At 42.2% G+C, this 24,681-nt stretch overlaps 1 protein-coding gene across 1 annotated transcript in view; it reads right to left on the reverse strand.

Moving 5' to 3' along the window:
- DRAM1 (DNA damage regulated autophagy modulator 1) overlaps positions 1-22,733 on the reverse strand; it is a 35,398-nt gene extending 12,665 nt beyond the window's left edge. The window contains exons 1-4 of the mRNA XM_080811334.1: positions 22,483-22,733; positions 8,777-8,844; positions 7,245-7,387; positions 572-749 (exon numbers count right to left, since the gene is read on the reverse strand). Of these exons, the coding sequence (XP_080667460.1) occupies positions 572-749; positions 7,245-7,387; positions 8,777-8,844; positions 22,483-22,613 (520 nt within the window). The 5' untranslated portion in view covers positions 22,614-22,733. The remainder of the gene's footprint in view (positions 1-571; positions 750-7,244; positions 7,388-8,776; positions 8,845-22,482) is intronic.
- Between the last annotated feature and the right edge of the window lie 1,948 nt (positions 22,734-24,681).

Consider the following 24,681-nt stretch of genomic DNA (forward strand, 5'->3'; position numbering starts at 1 on the left):
ATTTTATTTTCACATTGTTGAATTAGAAGACGGAATGAGATTTCATTTTCAAACTGGAATCAGTGATAACAAGAGAAGCCTAAATGTATTTCAAATGACTTAGAAATAAATGATAGAGCTTTTTAAAACCTCTTAACACAGACGAGTAAATTGAACTATCTAATGAATCGCCAAGCATACAGATGAGGGCAGAGTACTGGCTCTTGGGACTTCACAGGGCGGTTACTTTAAGTACAATATCAATATTTGGTGTCTTTGACCAAGCACTACAAAGAAAAATAAATATTTCCACATGGCTTATGAAACTATCCCTGTTGGAAAGAAAGTAAACAGACTAAAGTGTTGCGATAAGTTTCCGTTCTTCTTGCACACACATTCCCCCCAAAGATTGTTTTGATCTAACCAGACAATGTTGAGGTATTTCCTTAACAATGTATACTTTTCTCCCAATTGGTCTTCTGAAGCATGTGGACACCTGCCTGTTAACCTTTGCTTTTTTTTTTCATGCTCTTCTGGGGGAGTAGGAGAAAGGTCAAGCCTGTGAAGACACTGACAAATATGCAAAGGATACTGGGGACCACAGCTGCACAGGAAATGGCAGAGATGGCCAACCGCACGTGGCACGTGGACAGGCTGTTCCACTGGGGACATGATTTGTAAGAGATGATGGACTGCAGGAGCGTGTAGACCACACCGCAGACAAAAGCCAAAAGGGCGCCGCCATCGTGGACCACGGGGACAGCTAACTCCTGGAGAGAGAGTCACAAACAGCTGTTACTCTGCGTGAGTCTGCACGCAGCAAGACCCACGCCCCCACCCACGCTGGGCTACTCAACGCCACAGTCATCACAGATGCACCCACCTTTCCTTGGAAAATGTGGTTGCCTGCAGAAGACTACCAAGAGAAATGCCTTCCAGACCCTAAAGTAAATGCTCTTAGTTGTTTCACAGCAAATGTGGGCACACTGGACAGGGACAGAGCGATGTCTGCCTCAGAGGTGGGAGAACTGAGTATCATGGGCTTTGGAGTCTGGCAGAACTGGACAAAAAATTTCCACTCTGCTACTGGGCTCTGTAACCCCAGTTTATAACCTCAATTTCTGTACCTGTAAAATGGGCATAATAATTTCTGCCTTGCAGTTTTGTACTGAAGATTGTATGATGAATTTCATTTGAAAGTATACAACTGGTTCCATGAATACACCAAGTGTGGCTTAGAGTTTTCAGGCTCCCTGCTCTTCAATAATCTCTTTGTCTTCCCCCAGGCACCCCACATGCACACACAATTCTAAGTAAACACACTGCCCTTGCCATGCAAAGGCAGATTCAAGTCAAGGCCCTGCTCCCCCATCCTAAGCAGTCTAAGCCATTTCAACCAGAAGGCACCCCTACACCATGTCTAGGCTCAGAATCTGGTATTGCTCACAACTATGCTCGTGATGGACCATTGAAAGAGCTCACTTTAGGCTCCTTCCAAATGTGCAATGGGCACCTACCTTCTGGTGTAACAGTGATATTGGACTGAACAATGGAGTCTCTGCCTGAACTTGAAAATGTGAGCTTTGCAAGGGGACAAGTTAAAGTATTGTCCAAGAGACGCTGGTTTGGGCCCCAGACCCTTACTGAACCCAACTCACTATCCACACCCTGTCCCTCCCAGATTTTCTTTGACCTGAGCCACCCAGGCTTGCCCAGAACCAAGGTGTTCTCCATCTGCTCACAAATATCAAATTTTTAATGTCCACATGGAAAGGAAGATTAAAAAAAAAAAACTTTCAAACTTCTTTTTTTTTTTTGTAAGATTTTACTTACTTATCTGACAGAGAGAGAGAAAAGAGAGCACAAACAGGGGGAGCAGCAGGCAGAGGGAGAAGCAGGCTCCCCACTGAGCAAGGAGCCTGAGGCAGGGCTTAATACCAGGACCATGGATCATGACCTGAGCTGAAGGCAGACACTTAACTGATTGAGCCACCCAGCTTGATCCCAGGACCCTGGGTCAAACTTCTTTTCTCTCTTTTTTAATGATTTTACTTATTTTATTTATTTGACAGAGAGAGACAGAGTGAGAGAGGGAAATAAGCCGGGGAAGTGGGAGAGGGAGAAGCAGGCCTCCCGCCAAGCAGGGAGCCCGATGCGGGGCTCAATCCCAGAACCCTGAGATCACAGGGGTTGTGGGTTATTGTTAAGCTGTCAAACTTATTTTCTAAGGAAACTTATTTCTGGAATCAAACCTCGCAACAGTGGGGAAAATCCAGTGCTTGATTTATGTTATAATAAAATAAGGCTGTATTAACGTTCTACAACATGGAATATCAATTGCTCACTTATGAGGTAGAGATTCTGTATTCCTAGGATACTTAACATGGGCATTTAGATTTAGGAAAATTATATATGAGAAATAAAATACATTCTATGCCCTTTAAAATATTTGTATATCTTTAAGTACTTAAGGAGTTTAAAAAAAAACTGAACTGTACACTTAAAAATGGTTAAGATGGCCAATTTATTAAAAAGATATTATTTATTTATTTGAGAGAGAGAGCGAGACAGAGTAAGCCTGAGGGTGGGCGGGAAAAGGGTAAGAAGCAGGATCCCTGCTGAGCAGGGAGGCCCACACAAGGCTCGATCCCAGGACCCTGAGCCAAAGGCAGATGCTTAACCAACTGAGCCCCCAGGCACCCCTCAGATGGTCAATTTTATGTTATATATGTACTTTACTACAATGAAAAATAGCAATAATTCAAAGGAAATGAAATCACTATCTCAAAAGGACAACTGCACCCCCATGTTCACTACAGCATTATTTACAATAGGTAAGACATAGAAACAAACTGAGTTTCTGTCAAAGGATGACCAGATAATGAAACTGTGAAACACACACACAGATTATTATTCACCTATGAAAAAGAAAAAAAATCTTGCCATTTGTACAACATAGGTGGATGCTGAGGGCATTATGCTAAGTGAAATGAGTCAGACAGAGAAAGGCAAACACTGTATGATCTCACTTAGATGTGGAATCTTAAAAGAAAATGAAAAACTGAACTTATTGATACAGAAAACAGATCAGTGGTTGTCAGAGGTGAGACTGAGCTTCCAGATATAAGGTCTGAGGATGTCACATAGAGTGTGGTGACCACAGTTAACAATGCCATATTTTACATTTGAAACTTGGTAAGAGAGTAAATCTTAAAAGTTGTCATCACAAGAAAAAAAAAACAAAACGGTAACTATGTGAGGTGATGTACATTAATGAGCTTATTGTGATCATTTTGCAATATCTACATGTATCAAATCACTATGTTACATACCTTAGACTAACACAAGTTTATATGTCAAAGACACCTCAGTAAAATGGGGGAAAATAATATTAAGCCAACAGCATTAAACCAAATATAAAACCAATATTAAACCAATAAAATAAAAGAATGAAAACACCAATCTTTTTCCCCCCCTTTGAATGTTAGGTACATTTGGGCAAGGGAAAAGGAACAAAAGGCAAGGCATCCTCTGCTAATAAGTCATTTTCAGGAATAACGTTCTGAGATTCTCGATGCTTTACACAGGCTATTTTTTTTATGCTAAGTAAGTTAACATCCTGAATTTATATACTCTGTTTCCTCCAATTGCACAATCAGGGAATTTGCTTCCTCAACCCCCTCTGATCCAACATATCCTTTAGTATCTCCATCTGCAAATTCATGGCCCCCACATTAACCCTGACATTATTGGATCAGAAGTTTCTTGAGTCAGCAGGAGTTGTATTTGGCTGTGCTTTTCCCCTGTACATGCCCTCTCATCATAGATGTCTTTTCGAAGGGAAATGATTCTTAGATAAGACATGAAATTTGGATAGAGGATAAAAATGAAAACCCAGCACCCTTTTTGGAACCTTTTTTCAAAAGTCTCTTGTTAATTTAAAAGATAGTAAAAAGAAACCTAGAGTACTGCAAGGGTTAAACCGTAGAAAACTTCTTGAAGGAAAATAAAGCATTCAGAAAGGTTGGTGGCGACACACCAAAAAGTAGCCATCCCACCCAACCAGCTCAGGACAGACAGCTCCTGGAACATCTGATGAGTGCAATTTGGTCCTACTCAAGAACCACCTCCGCCCCCCCAACCCCTCTCACCCCTTTCCCCCACTCCCCTCTCGCCCCTCCCCACCCCAAGACAGCCAGAGCTCTCTTGCCTGCACACATCCAATTCCTGGGAAAGGAACAGCTCAGAGTTGGTTTGCTCAGGGCATGTTGAAAAGGAATTACAGGTTATCAAACAAGGAAGTTGTAAAGATTTATTTATGGGAACAATGACAAGGCAAACACCGCTCTCAGGAAAGTTTAAGATCCTATTTCTGGTTTTTGTTAAGATGTAATCACTTCATAGAAACCTTAAAGAGAACCACAAGTTTGATGAATCTGACTTCCAAGTGTTCTTTATAACGTCTGCCCTTTCTGGTTTAAAAGCTGACAGCTGTTCTGCTCATCCCGTGAGTTATTTGGAGAATAGGATATCATATACCATATACTCTTACCCACTGAATAATTCATATCCACCACTACTAACGATTATATCATTCCACATCTTCCCCTTGCCTCTCCAATTCCATTTTCCTTCCCGTCATGCTTTACGGTACTAGAACTGTGAATTGTGTACTTGATTTTTTTCTTTCAGAGGTTTCCCCATTCTGGCATTGAAATTAACTCTTTCCCACAGGTTCTAGACAGATGGCTTCGATTCAAAGTCCACTTCTGCCTTTCTGTGCTCATACAATCTTGGGCAAGTATGAAGCCCTCTGGGCTTCCATTTCTCCACTGGCAAATGAGGAAAATACCATCACCTGACTTCTAAGGTCATTATTGGAATGATAGAAGTTAGAGCATTGAATGTTTTCATAAATTCTGCCCCACAGGAAATGTTCAATAAATTGGTTGTCATGAAAAACCAAATGCGTGCAATCATAAAATACGGAGTCTCCGGCATGTGACCGATGTCACCTGCACCATGTGTTACAGCCTTTGTCTTATTTCACCATAAAGGGACAGTGAGGGTAGGAAAGTGAAATGGAGCCAGAAGCAAATCTATTCTCACAGTGCCCTCCCTGAAGCCCTGTACACTTGCTCCCGGGAGACTACAAACTGCCTCTCCCCTTTCTACCTTTCCGTGTTAACAAGGAAACCGTAATTGTGGATTTATAACATTCAAAAATTAAAACTCATGGGACGCCTGGGTGGCTCAGTTGGTTAAGCGTGGGACTCTTGATTTGGGCCCAGGTCATGATCTCAGGGTCGTGGGATTGAGCCTTGCATGGAGCCTGCTTGAGATTTTCTCTCTCCCTCTCCCTCTGCACCCCCACCCACCCCGCACCCAATCTCTCTCCCTGAAGAAAAGAAAAGAAAAAAGAAAACTCGTTAGCCCAGAGACCCAAGAGACCGTGCCTGCCCTGTGGGTGGTCCTGGAGAAATGGTGCAGTATAAGGGAGGGTGTCTGCCACCCCACCCCACACAACACGTCGCGGAGTTTCCCAGAGCCCTGTACTATGTCCCCTATAGACAGATGGCAGACCCCCAGAAAAGGTGATTCTATGAGGGCACATGTGCAGGTGGGACAGACCCTTCTGACAGTGACTCTCCTGACTTCATGCAGGAGGCTTCAGACAGGCAGGGCACTAGCAGCTGAATGGAAAGCAGATGATACCGGTGGAGGCCCGAGGTTATTACCCTCGTGGATCAATACCAAGCGCAGTGCCGAGCGGCGGCTTCAGCAGGCGCCCCTATGCTCTAGCGGCTGGCTGGCGGCCAAGGCGGACACCTTTTCGTGAAAATAAGCAACACATAAGATCAGCCTGCTTCTGGTGGGGAAAAAAGTTACAGGGGTCCTCCTGGGCTGAACCAAAAGTCCTCCTCCTGGAACTCCCTTTGTGCTACCACAAAGAAACAACAGTGGCAGAAAGAGAGGCGCCTCGTGGCTCAGCTGGTCAAGTCCGCCTTCCGCTCAGGTCAGAATGTCAGGGTCCTGGCATCGAGTCCCCCGTGAGCTCCTTGCTCAGCAGGGAGACGGCTTCTCCCTCTGCTCCTCCCCACTGCTTGTGTGTTCTCTCTCTCTCTCTCTGACAAATAAATAAATAAAATATTTAAAAAACAAACAAATAAACAAAAACAAATAAACAAACAAAAAACATAGCGGTAGAGAGAGCAAGACCAGCGCAGTGTTAGCCTGTAATGGTGACGGCCACGGTGGCTGTGACGTATGGCAGTTAGTGATGGTTACTGTGCATCAGCTCCTGGAATCCTCACAATAGCCCTAGGAGGGAAGGACCATTATAACTAGTACAAATGTGAAATGCAATAAATATTTTTAAAATATTGAATAATCTCTCCAAAAACAAAACAATTCCCATGCCTTCCTGAAAGAGACCTCGGGATGAACAGGTGTCCACTAGTTAGAATAAAATACGAGTTAGAATAAAACAAGCACAGTAAGTAAAACCGCACAGTAAGAATGTATCAGGCAGATTCCGCAGGAGTCACCGTATAAGCTAATTTGCTCCACTGGGGCCGTATTTTGTCTCTGTAATGAATGAGCTGAGTAACCCTGAGTAAACGATTTCACCCCCATTACCTATATCCTCACCTGCCAAAGGAAGAGATCAGATGCCGTCTTGGGAGTTGGTAAACGCACATGCTCATACACACAAATATTTTCACACTCTTTTTTTTTTTTTTTAAGAATTTTATTTATTTATCTGAGAGAGAGAGAGAGAGCGCGCGTGCTCAAGCAGGGGGAGGAGCAGAGGGAGAGGGACAAAGAGACTGAGCTGAGCATGGAGCCCAGTGCAGGCTCAGTCTCAGGACTCTGAGATTCTGAGCTGAAATCGAGAGTCAGAGGCTCAACCGACTGAGCCACCCAGGTGCCCCAAATATTTTCACACTTTCCATGAAACAATGACTGAAGTCGCTCTCCCAACCCATCAACCATGTTAATAAACATGGAGCAATGCAGAGCCCAGAACATGGAGCAAAAGACACTTTCTCATAACCATGCAAACACGCAGCCCACTCTCCCAGTAAGCACTGACTTACAAATGAGAAAGATTTGTTTCTAAGAAGCAAACCATCCCAACTTTTTTTTAATAAATGCATCAACTACTTGATACTGACACAAGTATTCCTCTTGCGTTCTTGCTTCTCTCCTCCAGACACACATACTCCATCATCCCCAAGAGCACAAACAACCTCAGGACATACCTGGAAATTGGCTACAATGCCCATTCCAATACATCCCACCAATCCAAGAACTAGTGACACCAAGTTAAAAACAGGTGTGCTGAAATAGCTGGTTTGGTTTTGCTTCTCTACTATTTTATATCTTGTGTACATTGTGGCTGCCCCTGAAAAAGAAAGGGACTTGGATGAATTTTTATTATTTGGACTTTTAGAACGAAAACACAGGGAAAGTTTTGCTTTGCTTTTTTAAAGTCTGTATTTCAATTTCCTAACTGCCAAAGTCTCCCACTCACCCACCCAGTCCTTCCTCACCCCTTCTTACTCTCTCCTCAGTATGATGGAAACAAACACGTACACACACACACACTCCAACTTGCCCTTTTATCCTTTTCACATAAATGCTACCGTGCATGTATTCTGTGACTTGCCTTTTTTCACATAAAGGAAATCACCATGGAGATATTACCATGTCAGTACAAATAAGTCTACCTCATTGTTTTTAGGGGTCTCTTCATGGTATATATTTCATCATTTCCCTAATATTGGACTTCTACACTGTCTCTATGTTTTTCCTATTACAAACAATGCTCAATGATGAGTACACAAGTCCTTGGCACGCTTTCAGAATGCTTCTGGAAGACAAATTCCTAGAAGTAATATTACTGGAGCAAAAACTATGCACAATTAAAATGCCAAGAAGTATCTACAAATTGTTCCAACACTGTATTGTAGCATTTATACTCTCACAGCAGAGTTTGAAAGCAATTGCTGCATGCCCTTGCCTCTTTAATTATTGCTAATCCAATGAATGAGAAATGGCAACCTGTTGGTTTAATTTTCATTTCTCTGGTCATTAGTGAGATTGAGCAACTTTCAGTATGTCTGCTGGTGATCTGCATTTCTTCTTCTGAAAACTGCATTTAAATTTTTTCTGATTTCTCTCTTGAGTTTGTCTATTCTTTTTTAATTTGCAGTTGTTTACACATAATGCACATTTGTCTATTGTCTGCTAGAAATATTACAAATTTTCTTCTGGTGCATCTTCAACTTTGTTTTTGCAGGTTTCATCATTTAGAAGTTTTCAATTTTTTTATCTACTAAATCTGTCAACTCCTTACTGTTGAGCTTCTGGGTTTTGTGTGAGTTTATCCCTCTGCCCCTCCTCCCACACATGTGCCTGAACGCTCACACACACACTCTCTCTAATAAATAAATAAATCTTTAAAAAAAATTATACACCCCCACAGCGAACCCTAATGTAAACTGTGGACTTTGGGTGATGACGACATGTCAGTGTGGGCTCATCAGCTGTAACAAATGTACAACTCTGGTGGGGGATGATGATAGTTGCGGGGGGACACTGGGTAGGGGGCAGGGCATATATGAGAGATCTCTACCTTTTGATCAGTTTTGCTGTGAACATAAAACTGTTCTGAAAAATAAAATCTGCTAAAAAAATAACAAAAAATTATATACAAACTGTAAACAACACATTTCGCTTCACTTGAGACTATGCATTTTTCATTTATTTATAATAATTATTGTGTACTTACCAAGAAATGCAGAGAAGTTTATCATAAATCCAAAAATCCCACTCTCTGGAGGTGTTGTTCCTGTATCACTGGCAAAGAGAAATGTCCAAATTATTAAAAGGGAATTCTGTTCAGACCCCTGGGAGGCACATATCTGGCAATTTTAATATGATGGTTCTTCTGGGTGTTTAGCCACTCTGAATTCCAAAGACTTGGTCTGATTTTGCTCTAACGTATTTTCATTTTGGCTCTGAATAATCTTAAACTCATTTTTCTACCATGAGAAATCACATTTAAATCTTTCCATTGCAAAAAGCTAGGAAATATTTAAAGTGAATGATTGTGGTGTTTCTCAAATGATAGAGCCCGATAAACTTGATGTGTTTATTCTCATTAAGAATTCAGTGTGATGGGGCACCTGGGTGGCTCAGTCGACTCATAAGCGTCTGCCTTCGGCTCTGGTCATGATCCCAGAGTCCTGGGATCCAGCCCTGCATTGGGCTCCCTGATTGGGGAAGCCTGCTTCTCCCTCTCCCACTCCCTTGCTTGTGTTCGCTCTCTCACTGTGTCCCTCTCTGTCAAATAAATAAATAAAATCTTAAAAGAAAGAAAAAGAATTGAATGTGACTATTTTGTGGGGTGGGGGAGTCTAAAATCAAGTTTGAAAAAGCAACTATTTGGATTTTAAGTATACATAGACACATAATTTAATTTTTTAAATTATTTGATTTATCCACAAGAGTTTCCACTGCTGACAATAGGATGGTAGGAAGCTGAGCAATACCGTTGATGCCTGGTAGAACTTTATGGAAGCAATAGGGTATTCAAGGATATATTAACTGTGATAAAGTATTTTAACAAGGAATAGTTTCTACAAGACATGTTTCTGTTGCAGTTAATCAATTCATTAGTTAAATGAGTTGGGAAAAAATTGATTAAATGAGAAAGTAGTGATTGATGTGTTCTGTTTTCTACTCATTCATACCAAGGTTTACATTTTTACATAATCACACTGCTCCCATAAAGCAATAGTTTTTTTTTGTTTGTTTGTTTGTTTTTTTCATAAAGCAATAGCTTAAAGCTGATGGCCAAAGAGTTCTCAACATGAAACAATTCATACCCATCTTAAGTGTTTCCCCATTTTAAAACAGCTCTGAAATTTAAGTATTGAAACACTGATCATGTTGAAGAGGCACACTTCAAATGATCTCGGGAATTCCATGAGAAGCCCATTGTGCAGAACACAGCAGGATTCTTGGTTTTATGTACACTTAATATTTGTAGAGCATAAAGAGGTTAAGGCTCCCCCTTATAGCAAACACTTCTATTCCTATTCCAGTCAGTGGCATTTGCACTTGTAAGAATCTGAAGGGCTTCGAATTTCATGTTATCATTTCTCCTACAAATAACCATTTTTCTCCCCAAAGAAGTGTTGAAGAGGAAAAGGCTGCACAATGTGTGGGATGTCTTTCTGAACACAATGTGGGTAAGAGGAGGGGACAGGAACCAGTCACGGAGAAAGGCAGAGACAGCTTTTACCCTCAGGAGGAATTTTGCCCAAAGATTAAATCTCACATAGAAATCAAGCCTTCCGTTCTTGGCCTCGGGATATAAAAAGGCAGCTTCCAGGTGAGTCATGGAAGAGTACTTGTGATCACAGGCCCGAGAGCACCTGCCACACGCCAGGGAGATTGTTTGCTTATTTGTGGATTAAGGAAGGAAATGGAAGGGTGAGGATATTTATGGGAATGGGAATAGGTAAGTAGTTGGAGGGAAGAAGATGCCCTGACAGAAAATAAGTTGACCAGACTCTGTAACTATCTGCCCATGGATAGCAAAGCAGGACATATGTCAAGGGCCCAGATGTACAGTCCCATGACATAAACATGTGATCTGCAAGCTCAGAATTTCAGGGGCGTGCTTTATTCTTCTTTATCTGTACATTTAAAACCATACAGGGTGCCTGGTTCCCTCAGGCTGGTAAGCATCTGACTTCCACTCAGGTCATGGTCTCAGGGTCCAGGATCTAGACTCAGTTCAGGTTCCCCTGCTCAGCGGGGAGTCTGCTTGTCCTTCTCCCTCTACCCCCCCCCCCCCCGCTAATGCTGTCTGTCTCCCTCTCCCTCTCTCTCTCTCAAATAAATAAATAAAACATAACATAAAACATAAAACATAACAATAATAAAAAATAAAAATAAAATAAAACCATGCAGGCAGAATCAAAAGTACTTTGTAAATAGCCATTCCATATGTATTTGTTGAATGACTCGGAACTAGCAATTTAAAAAAAAATCAAACCTAGTAATATCACTTATTGAGCATTTACTACATACCAGACACTGTTAGGTGGTTACCGTACATCATTTCATTTTACTCACACAACCTTGAGGTCTTATTGCAACCCCATTTTAATAAGGAAGGGAGTGGTATTAGAGAGGTTACATAATTTGTTCAAGGTCATGGGGTTATTAAAGAGATGAATCAACAGACCCAAAATGGAGTTTCTTAAGCTAAGCTGCAAGTCACCAAACTGAGACTTAATGACAGTTTCAGCTCTCCTGGAAATGGAACCTTTAACCAGTCATTCAGGAATCACCTGATCAGCATTAGTTATGTAATCTGTCTGATAGAACCCCTGCCCTCTGTAGGGAAAGTAAGCTTGCAGTAATCAGTTGACTTTTTGCTGAGTACAACTTCCTTGTCCCTGCTCCCTTCTGCCTATAAAAGTCTTTCATTTTGTACAGTTCCTCAGAGCTCCTTTCTGTCTGTTAGACTGGATGCTGCCCAATTCATGAATCCATGAATAAAGCCAATAAAAATGTTATTTAAAAAGTTAAATTTTGTTGTTAACATACTCCAGATATCAGACTCCCTGGCCTCCCTGCCTCTGGTGCGCTCTAAAGAAGGCAAGGAACAGAGCAGTTGGAATGACTGTGGGTAGGGGCAGAGAATGAACACTGATGGGATGCTAAATCTTTAACAACTAGCTCTGGAGGGAGCCTGATTGGTAGCACAGGCCAATTTCCATGGTGTAAATGCGCCCAGCATGTCAAAGTTCAAGCTGCCAACATGTAGGTCGCTGAACATTGAATTGGGAAGAAATGTCTATTTTTATTTATAAATAGGAAACTAGGGGCACCTGGGTGGCTCAGTGGGTTAAAGCCTCTGCCTTCAGCTCAGGTCAAGATCCCAGGGTCCTGGGATCAAGCCCCACATCAGGCTCTCTGCTCAGCAGGGAGCCTGCTTCCCTCTCTCTCTCTCTCTCTGCCTGCCTCTCTGCCTACTTGTGATCTCTCTCTGTCAAATAAATAAATAAAATCTTAAAAAAAAAAAGAATTGTTGAGTCACTATACTGTACACCTGAAATTAGTATGACACTGTATGCTAATTATACTTTAAAAAAAAAAAAAGAATAGCAGTGGTTGCCCATTATCATCAATAAAAATGAAAAGGCTCTTTTACCTTAAAATGTTATTTTAATTCTTTCAGTCTCTGAGCTAATATGTTACATCATTAATAAATATCACATCACATCTTCTGCCTGACATTGGATTCCAGATGAGCACAACACCCAGGAGGTACCAAGAGAAGCTGTGGATAGACTCTTTTTATTTTTATTTTTTTAAGCTCAAACTAAATGATCTCATTGCGCAAAGGCAGAGGTAGTAGTATTTGGTTGGCATAGCTATACTTGGGTGCTTATTCAGGAAACTGGAGAATGAGTAAGAGGTGAAACCAATTGCTTCCCAGCCTTGCAAAAGAGTCTCCTCACCCAACTCCCACCACATGATTCTGTACCATACGGCTTAAGCAACATGGTTCTGGCCCCGCTACCTCCTCACTTGCCTCCTCATAAATAACACACTTCTTGGAAACTGCAACAGAGATAGAAAGTAATTTTTCATTTGCATGTGTCTCAGAAGCTGTTGAGGCTGTTGTTCATAGACAGTTGTTTCTAGGGTTGGATTGTGTCTAGGAAATCAAATTACATCTGTATTTCCTGCATTTACATCTCTACAAATTAAGTTCACCATGGAAAATTCCAAGTTGTCTAACATCCTTCTCCATACTCATTTATGATTTTACACCAGTGCATAATCATTTGATGCTCAAAGGAATGAAAACAATGCAAAGAAGACCTACATGATAATATAAGCTTGATGGAATGCTGTTCTCTAAATCACTAGATACAAGTAATTCCATCATTCCAAAGCCTGGAGTCATGGCTTATGGGGGAGGGTGGGTCTGACAAGCTGACAGTATGCAAAATTATCTGCTTGCCCAGACTGAGGTTTTTTAGATTGTCCTAAAATTCTGGACCCATTGCTTGGAAAAATTAATCAGGACTTAGAACCTGAAGACACTGAATGCACCAAAACAAAGGAGACTGTTATTTCCTTTATCTTCACAATATTTACATATAATAAACTGAAGGGAAGAAATATGATAATAAAAAGTCATTATACTTTATTAGATACTTTTAATTAGGGCTAAGTTTTTGGCAGCTCCATTTGCTGATGACTATCCTGAAGTGGGAGGCACCATATATATAGCTATATCAACCTTTTTTAAAGCTAAAAAGAATTTCCTACTCATAAGTGCAAACAACTCACTCCATTCTCACCCCACCCATATGCAAATTGCCCCCCTTTCTATCAGTACAAGTTCCCTCTTTGTTCACAAAAAGAAAAAAAAAATTGGCGGGAGTGACAGGTTGGTGGACAGAGTAAGAGAGAGAATCTCAAGTAGCCTCCACACCCAGCAGGGAGCCCGACGCCAGGGTAGATCCCACAACCCTGAGGCCATGACCCAAGCCAAAATCAAGAGTCAGGTGCTTAACTGACTGAGCCACCCAGGTGTCCCACAACTTTTTTTCTTAATTGTTAAGTGTTGGAAACTGTGCCAGGTGATGGGGACACAAAGACAAAAAGACAACTCACTAGGCTTCAAGAAGCTTAATATCTAACACAAAATTCAAGGATCTGTTGACTCAATACATAGTTACTGACTGCCTTCAATACAACCTAGGCATGGCGAATGTAGTGACAGGTAACACAGAAAAAGCCCCTCCTTCATGGACCTTCTCATCTGTGGAGGACAATATAAAAAAAGAGTCCAGGATGACGAATGCTGTGAAGAAAAGGTAAGTTGGATACAGGACTCAGAGAAGGGTGAGCCACCTACTTGAGACAGGGTACTCTGGGAAGTGGACTTGAACAGACATCTGGATGAGGAGGAATATTTGGGCCAGGAAATTTACAAGCAGAGGAACAGCAAAGTCAAAGGCCTCAAGGTGGCAATGTATCAGAGGAACGGCAAGGAAGCGGGTGTGGCCGGCGAGGAGAGAGAGAGAGAGAGAGAGAGAAAGTCTGTGTGTGTGTGTGTGCACGCACATATGCACACAGATGGGGAGAGGAGTTCGGGGAGCCCCGGGGTCATGGTGAGGTCTCTGAATGTCATTCTGAGATGATAGGAAGCCGCTGAGGGCTAAGCATTGGGAAGTGATACGAAGTTGATTGATGTTTTTACAGAATGTTGTGAAAAGGCTGTAGAAAGGCAAGCGTGGACCAACGAGAGACCGTTAGGAAGCTATTTCAGTAGTTTGTCAAGAGATGACAGCGGCTGGGGCCATGGTGGTAATGAAGCCGGAGGTGATAAGAGGGCAGATTTAGAAAGTTTTCTGAGAGGGGTCTCTAGAAAACCAACCCCACTTGGATTATGGCTGCTAATATTACAAAAGAAATTTTATAATTAACATTTCCTCAGCTCTTACGCTCAGCCAGGCACATCTTACTTGGTCTTCACAACTTTGTAAGGCAAGTACTTAGTATCTTCATCCTAAAGATGAGGAAATGGAGTCGTAGAAAAGTAATTCGCTCAAGGCCACAGGGATAGTATATGGGAAAGCCAACACATCTAGTGTTGTCTGATTTCAATGGACACAACTTAGAAACTCTTCCCTGCTGTGCTATTTTACATTTCTTTTTATGAAAACATATTATTTCCATGTGAGTTTGAAGTGCTACGTAACTACAGCCAGGTTTGCATCTGGAACCATAGTAAGATGTCCTTGGCAAGAACTGTGTCTATAACACAGATACCTGAGGGACTGAAATGCAATTACTGTCAGGTAAGGAGGACTGTTGAGTAGAGCACTCTTTTTTTTTTTTTAAGTTGAAATTAAGACCTTATATTTAAAAACTATCAGTCCTGCAACAGTCAGACTTTTGAGCAATATTCTGTCTTTTTAGAAGTAGGAATAACTGAAGAAAAACGTTCCCAATTTTATTTTTCTTGAAAAAAATTTTTTATGTAATCCAATGACAATGGAAAATTTAAACAGAGGAGAAATTACACATATTTATAGTTGACTCAGAAACCAAATAACACTGCATCCATCACCTCAATTAATTTTTGAGCTGTGCAAGTTTGGGATCTTCAATTTTCTTATTATGCATTTCTTAGGATTAACTAATTTGGATACTTTTTTTTTTGAAGAAAATGTGAAGCCCTAAATTTTCATTTCAAGGATGATACTTTTCTAGCTAAAAGCTTTTGACAGCAAAGCCCACCTTTTCATCCTTATGATACAGTGGTTTAGAGATACTATGAAGTAATAATCAACCCATTGTAAAGACTGAGGTGTCATTAACGTCATGTCAGAATATGTAACTTTATACACACAGACCCCATTATCTGTTATTTATTATCCTGAACCCCACAGTTTTTTGGTTGTTTGTTTTCTTTAATTTTAGGTAGTTAACATACACTGCAATATTACTGTCTTCTGGAGTAGAATTCAGTGATTCATCACTTACATACAACTCTCAGTGCTCATCAGAACAAGTGCCCTCCTTATACCCATCCCCCATCCAGCCCCTCTCCCCCCTACCTCCCACCATGAACCCTCAGTTTGTTCTCTAGCATTAAGAGTTTCTTATGGTGGGACATTGTCATGATATGGGGGTAAATGATGAAATGCAGGCATCAACACTGTATGCGACATGGTGTTAATAGTATAAAAAATGTTTATCAAAATGCTCACATATAAACTTACATATACCTTACACGAGGTGATAGGTATTATATGAGGGATGAGGTATTATATGGATTATATGAGCAGGGCACTTTGTACCCCTGCTCATATATATTAGATATAATTGAGTGATTGTATGTAAATAGAGTCCAAAACTATGTAAATCAAGCCAATAATACTGGATATAGTTCTAGAAAGTTGAGATTTGAGATATGTATTTTCTTTTTCTGTATTTCTGACCTTCTCTCTATGATTATTACATTTTTATTTTAAAATTGTAAAATATACCTTCACAAGTTATTGTTACTGGAAAACTGCATATTTGTAACAAAACAAACAAGTGAAAAAGTATGATCCAAATAGATAAAGGGATCGAGAGATAGAAAGTTCCAGTTACAAAATAATTAAGTCACAGAGATGAAAAGTACAGCACAGGGGAAAAAAAAAAAGTACAGCACAGGTAATAGAGTCAATAATATTGTAATAATGTTTGGTGACAGATGATGACTCCACTTACCTGATGAACATGGGAGTAATAAGCAGAATTATTGAATGACTATATTATACAGCTGAAACTAACATAACACCTCAATAAATAAATAAATAAATTTAAAATAATATGTAGCAGTGAACCCAATTTTATAAAAACATATATGTAAATACAAACATGGAAATGTATTAGTATATAAACATGTAAAATTTGTATGAACATGTAAAGAAATAAGAAATTCCTAGGATTCCTAGGATGTTGGGTTCATGTTTACCATTTATTTCTACAATATAGTTCTTCATTTTCTAAAAAAAAAAAAAGTTTCTTATGGCTTGTTCCCTTCTCTCCTTTTTTTCTTTTCCCCTTCCCGTATATTCATCTGCTTTCTTTCTTAAATGCTACATATGAGTGAGATCATATGGTATATTTGTCTTTCTCTGACTGCCTTATTTCACTTGGCATAATAGACTCCAGCTCCATCCATGTCATTGCAAATGGCAAGATTTCATTCTTTTTGATGGCTGAATAATTTTCCATTGTGTATATATACTGCATCTTCTTTATCCATTCATCAGTCGATGCACATTCAGGCTGCTTCCATAGTTTGGCTATTGTTGATAATGCTGCTATAAATATCTGGACCCCACTATTATGGTTGAAATGGAAGCAAAAATCACAGTTGCCTGAAATGCAATGTAGTTAGTAATCAAAAAAGTTGGTTAAAGCAGAAGTCATCAAAAATTATGTGGATACAAAGAAAAATTATGTGGCTACATCCACCAACAAGCAAATAAATGTATGCACATTCATTTGCCTACCTGTTGACGGGGCCAAAGCGGTTATGTGAGTACCAGTCCACTGTGTGTCTCCCTGGTATATAAACCACATCTACTTTGAATGATCTCATTTCTAGTTTTGGGTTCTTTAAAGTGGAAGGGAATCTTAAAGATATTTTTGAAGCAATCTGAGAGCAGAATCCTTCTAGCTTTTTTAATTGCTTTTTGTTAGTCTTTACATTTGTCATAAACACTGCAATTTTTGACAACTGTCTCTTTTGAATCTTCTCAAAGCATTCAACAGAGTTTTCTTTAAAATTACAATTCTTTTTTTGCATTCACAGACCCACAGTTTATGTACAGTGAGTTAAGTCACGTAATTACAATTAAAAAAAAATACAACTGGGATAAACACATTTGGGAACAAACACAGCTGACACTGGATAAGCATACAAAGAAAGAGGTGAGAGAAGACAGCAAGCAGCCCAGAGTGGCCAGTGCTGGGAGAGGCTGTCAGGGACCATGGGCTTCAGTCAGTGTATTTTTAAGAGAATGAAGTTAGCAGTTAACCCAGCAAATTGATTGAGGTTGGTTAAGAAAACTTCTACTATAGGGGCACCTGGCTGGCTCAGTGGATAGAGCATGAAACTCTTGATCTTGGGGTTGTGAATTCAAGTCCCATTTGGGGCATAAAGATTACTTAAAAAATAAAATTAAAAAGAAAACTTGTACTATAATCACAAATAAACTGATTACTTACGTCTTTTCCTACTTAAGCCTAGCATCTATACAGACAAAGGTGGACTGGTCCTTTGATAATACAAATGCTTACAGAGAACTTCTGTTTTTGCACCAGGGTGTGAATGAGTTCTAAGTGAGTTCACACGATAATTCCTGAGAGATGTGATATCACTAACCCATAGAAAAGCAGAGAGAAATCAAGTAACATGCCCAAGGTCCTACAGCGAGGGCACTCGGTGGAGTTGTATTCTAATCAAAATTACCTGCTCCAAAGTTGTTCCTTTATTCACCATGATGGATAATCAAAGGATGTAAATACCCAACAATATAAGTCAAATGGACTACACAGTGAGGCTGCAGTTCTCATAAAACATGCAGAATTTCATGAAGCCGACAGGTGGTGTTGGAGAACAGCTGGAATGGCAGCCCAAGTTAATGAACAGTGAGCCCTGGCAGAATCGGTTAACAACTGAAGGGAACCTGACAAGATTAACAAAACACCTAACGACAGCAGGCCCATCAGGCATAAACTGTCTTAGCATTCAACCAATATTCACCAAGCAACTACTACATGTCTGGCACTGTCATAAATGCAAGGGATGCAGCAGTGAACAAACCCTAAATCTTTACCCTCATGAAACTTACATTCTGTGTGAGAAACAGACAATAATCAAGATCAATATCCTTATACACAGATTAAGAATGATCATTGGGAAAAGTGAAGTCATAAAATATTTCTGCAAAAATGAGCCTCTTCGTATCTCCCTTCACAAGACAAATGTGAAATCAAGGACTTCACACAATCGTAAAACTGTCTTGGAAAGTTCCTTCCCTTAAAAAATCCACACCTGAATGATTTTAAGATTTTTGTTTATCATAAGAATTTTGTCTTTTCATTTTGCTTTTCATTACAAGATGTGTTCATTATAATGAATTTTGTTCAAGGTTGGAACTAGCACTTAATTTTGATCCTAACCTAAATTTTATGCTTGTTTACCAAATGAAAGATAAAATAATTTCCCTCATTTTTACATCCACTTCTGGAGTTAAAGACCCAGCCTCTTTTACTTTGTTTACTACGTCATTTTGGTCTCCATTTTAAGGTGCCTTAATTCTAGGTGACCCAGTTTTTTGTCACCAACCACTGAGCAGGTTTGTGGTCATGAGGAGGAACAATGGGAGTGGCCAAAGATCACAATCTACCCAGCAAACAGTATTTGCACAAATAATGAGAGTAGGTTAATAAAAAGCAACCAGGATGCAGAACTGACAAAACTTTAAAAATAAAAGGCCACTGAATATACTGGAAGCACGAGACATAGGCCAAAGAAGATCTAAAAGGGATTGGCTTATCAGCTGGGAGGAGTTGATAAGTAAAGCTAATTCAAGATAGCCTCAGAGATTTGGTCACAGAGGGACTATAAGAAACTGTAACAAATTAAGTATGATTATACTCAAGAATGTGGGTGTGGCCTTGTAAAAATTAAAATAATCCTTTCAGGTTGACTTTTACTTGTCATTCATTTTGAAAACCTCACGGGCATTAAAGGTTTCCTAATACAGAAACATTGCACTATGCTATTCCAGTTTGTTAAATCTAGTGACTGCTTGAATCGCATATCTCTAATTTAATTTTTGATAGGAAGTCAGTCAATATGCTACAGGATAACAATGTTATCCTGAAGAAGATATGTCATGAGGAAGCTGAGTTTGAATGTCACATTGGAAAGAGGTCCTCCCAGGATTATGGTTCTTATAAAACGCAATGGCTCTTATTTAAAGTGTTCACATTTGGGAGGCACCTGGGTGGCTCAGTTGGTTAAGTGGCTGACTCTTGATTTTGGCTCAAGTCACAATCACAGGTCCTAGGACTGAGTGCCGAGGAGGGCTCCCCGCTCAGCAGGGAGTCGGCTTGGGGATTCTCTCTCCCTGTGCCCCTCCCCACCATTTCCACGTGAGTGCTCTCACTCTCTCCCAAATAAATAAATCTTTAAAAAATAAAGTGTTCAACGTTGTTAAAAAAAAAACACCAATAAAGGGTTTAACATTAAGAAATGTCAGAATATCAGATTGGTTGAACAAGGTCATCACATAAAAGGGAAGCATCCTGAATACATCCAAATCACTGATCAGTGACCAATGATCTTATCAAGCCTTCCCTCAAAGGATGTGGCCCTAGGGGGAAAAATAACTATATTGGAAATGAGTGCCCAAGAAATATTAATTCAACAAATATTGAAAGCCCTCATGGATCTTACATTCCAGTGAAGGAAGACAGATAAAGTGTGTAATTTGTTAGAAGATGCTATGGTAAGTAATTAGAATAATTAGACTAGATACGGGGCATCAAGAGCGCTTGCTAGCAGTTTTTTTTTTTTTTTTAAGATTTTATTTATTTATTTGACAGAGAGAGAGATCACAAGTAGGCAGAGAGGCAGGCAGAGAGAGAGGGGGAAGCAGGCTCCCTGCTGAGCAGAGAGCCCGATGTGGGGCTTGATCCCAGGACCCTGAGATCATGACCTGAGCCGAAGGCAGAGGCTTAACTCACTGAGCCACCCAGGTGCCCCTCGCCAGCAGTTTTAAATAGGGCAACAGGCCTCACCAGTATCTGAACAGAGGAGGTGGTCAGGGAGAAAGCCTGACAATTTCTGGAGGAAGAGCATTCAGGCAGAGGAACAGCCAGGGCAGAGGTCATGAGGAGGTAGCGTTTCTGATTCTGACAGGCTCAAGACACAGGAAGGAGGCCAGTGCAGTCAGAGGAAAGTGGAGGGAGTGGTGGTAAGGGAGAAGGGGAGGCCATGACAACAGACATGAGTTATAGGAGATAAGGTCAAATATTTCTGGGGCCAAACGGATAAATCTGGCGTTACTCCCATCACTTCCCGGTATCTTGTTCTTAATCTAAATCTTGCCTTTGCTTCAGTGACTTGGTTTTCTAGGCGGGGCGGAGACAATGGAATCCTCCAGCTCCTCAAGTAGGCAGAGAGAGCAAACAACCTAAAAGTCCCCAGCACATGTGGAAAAGCCAAACATGTGTTGTTTATAGGCTGCTGGCCTGTGGCAAGGAGGTGACAATCTCCAGCCTTTTTCTCCTTAACTTCTACTTTTCCTAAAGGCTTCCTTTCCTTGTTAAATTTAATACCTATTCTTTGGACTCTCTGTGATTTGAGCATCTCACCAGTGGTTCATCTCAGCTCATTTCCCCATTTCTGAGTGTCTTCCATTTCAAGTTCGTCCTGTGGTGCTATTAATCACAACTATATCAGACCTCTCCACAAAAATTCAAGCCCTCCTGCCTCTGACACTTTCCACCCTTTCCCGCCACCAATGAGTATCAAATATTATGTGTTCCTGACCTTTAGATCTGGGACAGCTATTATTTTCTCAATAAAAAGCATTGTAGGGAAAGAAACTTCTCCCTTTTATACAAATCTAAGAGGATCTATTAGCTTCAGAATCAAAAGAAGGGAGACAACGCCATGTCAGACTGAGGTGAGCCACTAGAAACCCAAGTCCTGGTTTCGGCAGGGCACAAGGTCTGATGGGAAAGTCTCCGGGATGCCTGGAACAACTCTTGAGTGGGCAAAACCAACACCGCCATTAACTGGTTCTCTGCATTCTTCGCACTGCTCTCTTCCTTGCTTCAAACTCTAGTCTCTTCTTGCCTTATCTTCCTTTCCCCTTCCCTGCCCACAAACTACAGAACATTGCTCACCACACAGCATGGCTGCAGGACGGAGAAGCCCTACAATTTCTATAATCATAAAGTGGTAACAAAACCTTGGTTGTCACCAACTTTATTATTTCCTCACCAACCAGTGCAGTTCACAGCACTTGGATAAGGATGGATGGTTCTGCTGGTTCTAATGGTTAAGGAACGCTCGTTGCCATGGGGCTAGTCACTGAGCTGGAAGCCATTTGAAAAGGACTGAGACGTCCTGGCACCGATGAAGTGACCCCTCAGGAATGGTGAGGCCAAAACTTATGAAAAAAGAAATGGTGTAATGACAACGCAAGATATGTCATAAGTTACTGACAATTTGAGGGCTCTGACTTTGCGGGCGCTGTACCCAAACGGATCCTGGGAAGCTCCCTCCAGAAGAGCTTAAGCCTAACTCCCAAAGACCTGGAGGTGACATGGTGTTCCTTTTGGGTTGGACGGATCTGGGTATGAATTCTGCTTCCACCATTCCTATCTGTGACATCAGTGTCACACTGATGAAATTTCAACGACTGCTCATACTTAGTTTCCTTGCAAGAGAAATAAGCCGGACATCCATCACGAGGATGTTGGGAAGTGGAAGCGAAGTATGTGAGCGGTTTTAGCATACACCAGGATCTGCCTCTTACACACTCAAAAAATGGCATCCATCAGGCCCCATTCTTGTTTCAGTACCGCCCAAGAAGCATCTTCCAAGGATTCTGTCCCACGGTCCGTCTGAAGTTCTATTGTCTATCCTGAGCCCCTCCCGACGGCACTGGGTTCAGCGTTCAATGTCCAGGGTGAAGTCAGAACCGCTCTCGGCTCTGCACCCGACGCCTCCCTACGGGTCCTGGCGGCCGGGAGAGCGCTCCCCTCGTCGTCAGATGTGACTCTCCCTGCAAGACGCCCCCGCCGGGTCTAGGCCCTTCCCTCCCCGCGGGCAGCTCTGCCCCCAGGCTCCTCTGCCGGGCCGGGCCTCACCTGATGTAGGGGAGGAAGGGGTTGACGTGCCCGGAGAGCACCGCGACCACGTAGGAGATGATGAAGGCGGCGGACGACCAGGTCACCAGGAGGAAGGGCACGAAGGCCATTCCCCTCAGGAAGCACAGCATCGCGGGGCCGCCGAGAGGGCGCTACGCTCTGCGGGGCCGGGCGCGGGACGCGGGGCGCGGGAGTCGCACACGTGCTGGCCCGCAGGCGGCGGCCGGACCAGAGGCTCCGCGACGGCTGGGCAGGCCCGGCCCCGGACCAAAGGAAGCGCAGAGAGCGGAGCGAGGCGGCGGGCGGCGAGGCAGGCGGGCTGGCTGGCGGCCGTGGGTGGGTGGGGCGCGGGCCGCCCGGGCTTGTTGCGAAACCAGTGAAGTCACAAAGCGGCGGGCCCGCGGGCTTGGAGGCGCGCGGCGACCTCCCCGCGGACGCGAAGTGGGAGCGGCGGGGACGCGGCGCCTGGCTCCTTTCGCTTTTGGTTCGGACTCGGCAGGGGTCTGCACGGGCGGGCGGGGGTGCCCGGGGGCCGTCCCAGCCTGCCCGGCCGCCCCGGCTCTTGCGCAACTCCGGAGAAACGAACGGCCCCTCCCGGGCCCTCCTTCCCTGGGGGTTTCCGGGGTATGGGGCCTCGAACCCCGGGGGGCTTCCCTTCCGTGGTCCCACCGGCTGCCCGTCGCGGGTTGAGAGTGTGGCCACGGCGTGGCGACATCCAGCCCATCCCGCTGCTGCTGCACGGATCCGGACAGAAGTGTATGGTGACGTTCGCCAACTCATGGGGCACGGACGGGGCACCCACCTCGATGGTGCCCAGGAGAAAACCTACTGTGTGTAGGAGCCGGTGGGAGTCGAGATGGGACTGAGTTGCAGCCCAGCCTAGTGGCCCTTTGTGCCTCATAGTTCTGCTTTTCACTAGAGCAGACCTCGAGTTATTTCCTAGAAATTAGATTTCCCTTTCTCCTCTCAGGGATGAGGGTTCGCCCATGCTGGGAACTGTGACGTAAGATGAGTAACGGTAACCTCATACATTTCAAACACAGCAAAAAGGATTTGTGTTCTGGAGGCGCTTTTGAGTATGGCGATTTTGAGGGATGGGTTATAGATTCTGAGCCCAAGGTATGTGTTGGAAGTCACTGAGTCATTAAAAAGTGAAAGTGTTGGCAAGCGGGGTGGGGCGGGGGCAGTGCTCAGGAAAAGGATCAAGGAAGTTTTCCTGACAGATGATATTTGAGATTTCAAAAGTAAATGATTGCTAACCAGGCAAAGAAAGGGGAGGCAAGTATTCCAGGCCAAGGAAAAAGCAGGAGAAAATGCACAGACCCTGGAGTTGCTTGGTTTCTGGAACAAGAAAAATCACGCAAGTGTAAGGCAGAGAATAGAGAGGTGGGCAAAGAGGGCATCCAACAGGAGCCCTGGTAATTTTTTTCAGTTCACTTTTTTTTTTTAATTTTTTTTTTTGGTAGTGAGGAAATCATAGGAATATGGACAGATATGTATTTCAAATAGATCATTATGACTGGGGGTGGGGGTGGGGGTGGCAACTGACCTCCATAGGGAATACAACAGAGGCTTTATATTAAGGGTTTTAAAAAATGAGAAGAGCTGTCATCCATGGTGATCCACCTTACATCTGTACGGTGGTTTCTGCGTTCCGAAAACCACTCTTTTCCCTGGTCTTCCTTCCCTTTCCCTATGCCCTTCCTGATTTTTTCCTTCTACTGATTCATCTGTTTTTAAAAACCCTCCCAAGCAGAGAAATTATAACATCGAATGGAGCTCACCTGATCATCATATCCTTTTGTTGCTTATGTAATTCCCTTAAGCAACCCAACTGGCTAATAACTGTTAACACCAACACAATAAAAGTTGTCTGGCTATAATAGTAATAGGTATTTCATTGTTTAAAATAAGTTTGTACACATGTATGTATTTAAAATAGTTCTATAGGGTGGCTGGGTGGCTCAGTCATTAAACATCTGTCTTGGGCTCAGGTCGTGATCTCAGGGTCCTGGGATTGAGCCTCATCTCGGGCCCCATATCTGGCTGTCTGCTCGGAGGGAAGCCTGCTTCTTCCTCTTCCATTCCCCCTGCCTGTGTTCCCTCTCTCGCTGTATCTCCCTCTGTCAAATAAATAAATAATTTTTTAAAAAACTAAAATAGTTCTATAAGTGTAACTAACCATGTATACTACATATG

Source organism: Martes martes, assembly GCF_963455335.1.
Source record: "Martes martes genome assembly, chromosome: 8".
In the NCBI taxonomy this organism is placed as follows: domain Eukaryota; kingdom Metazoa; phylum Chordata; class Mammalia; order Carnivora; family Mustelidae; genus Martes; species Martes martes.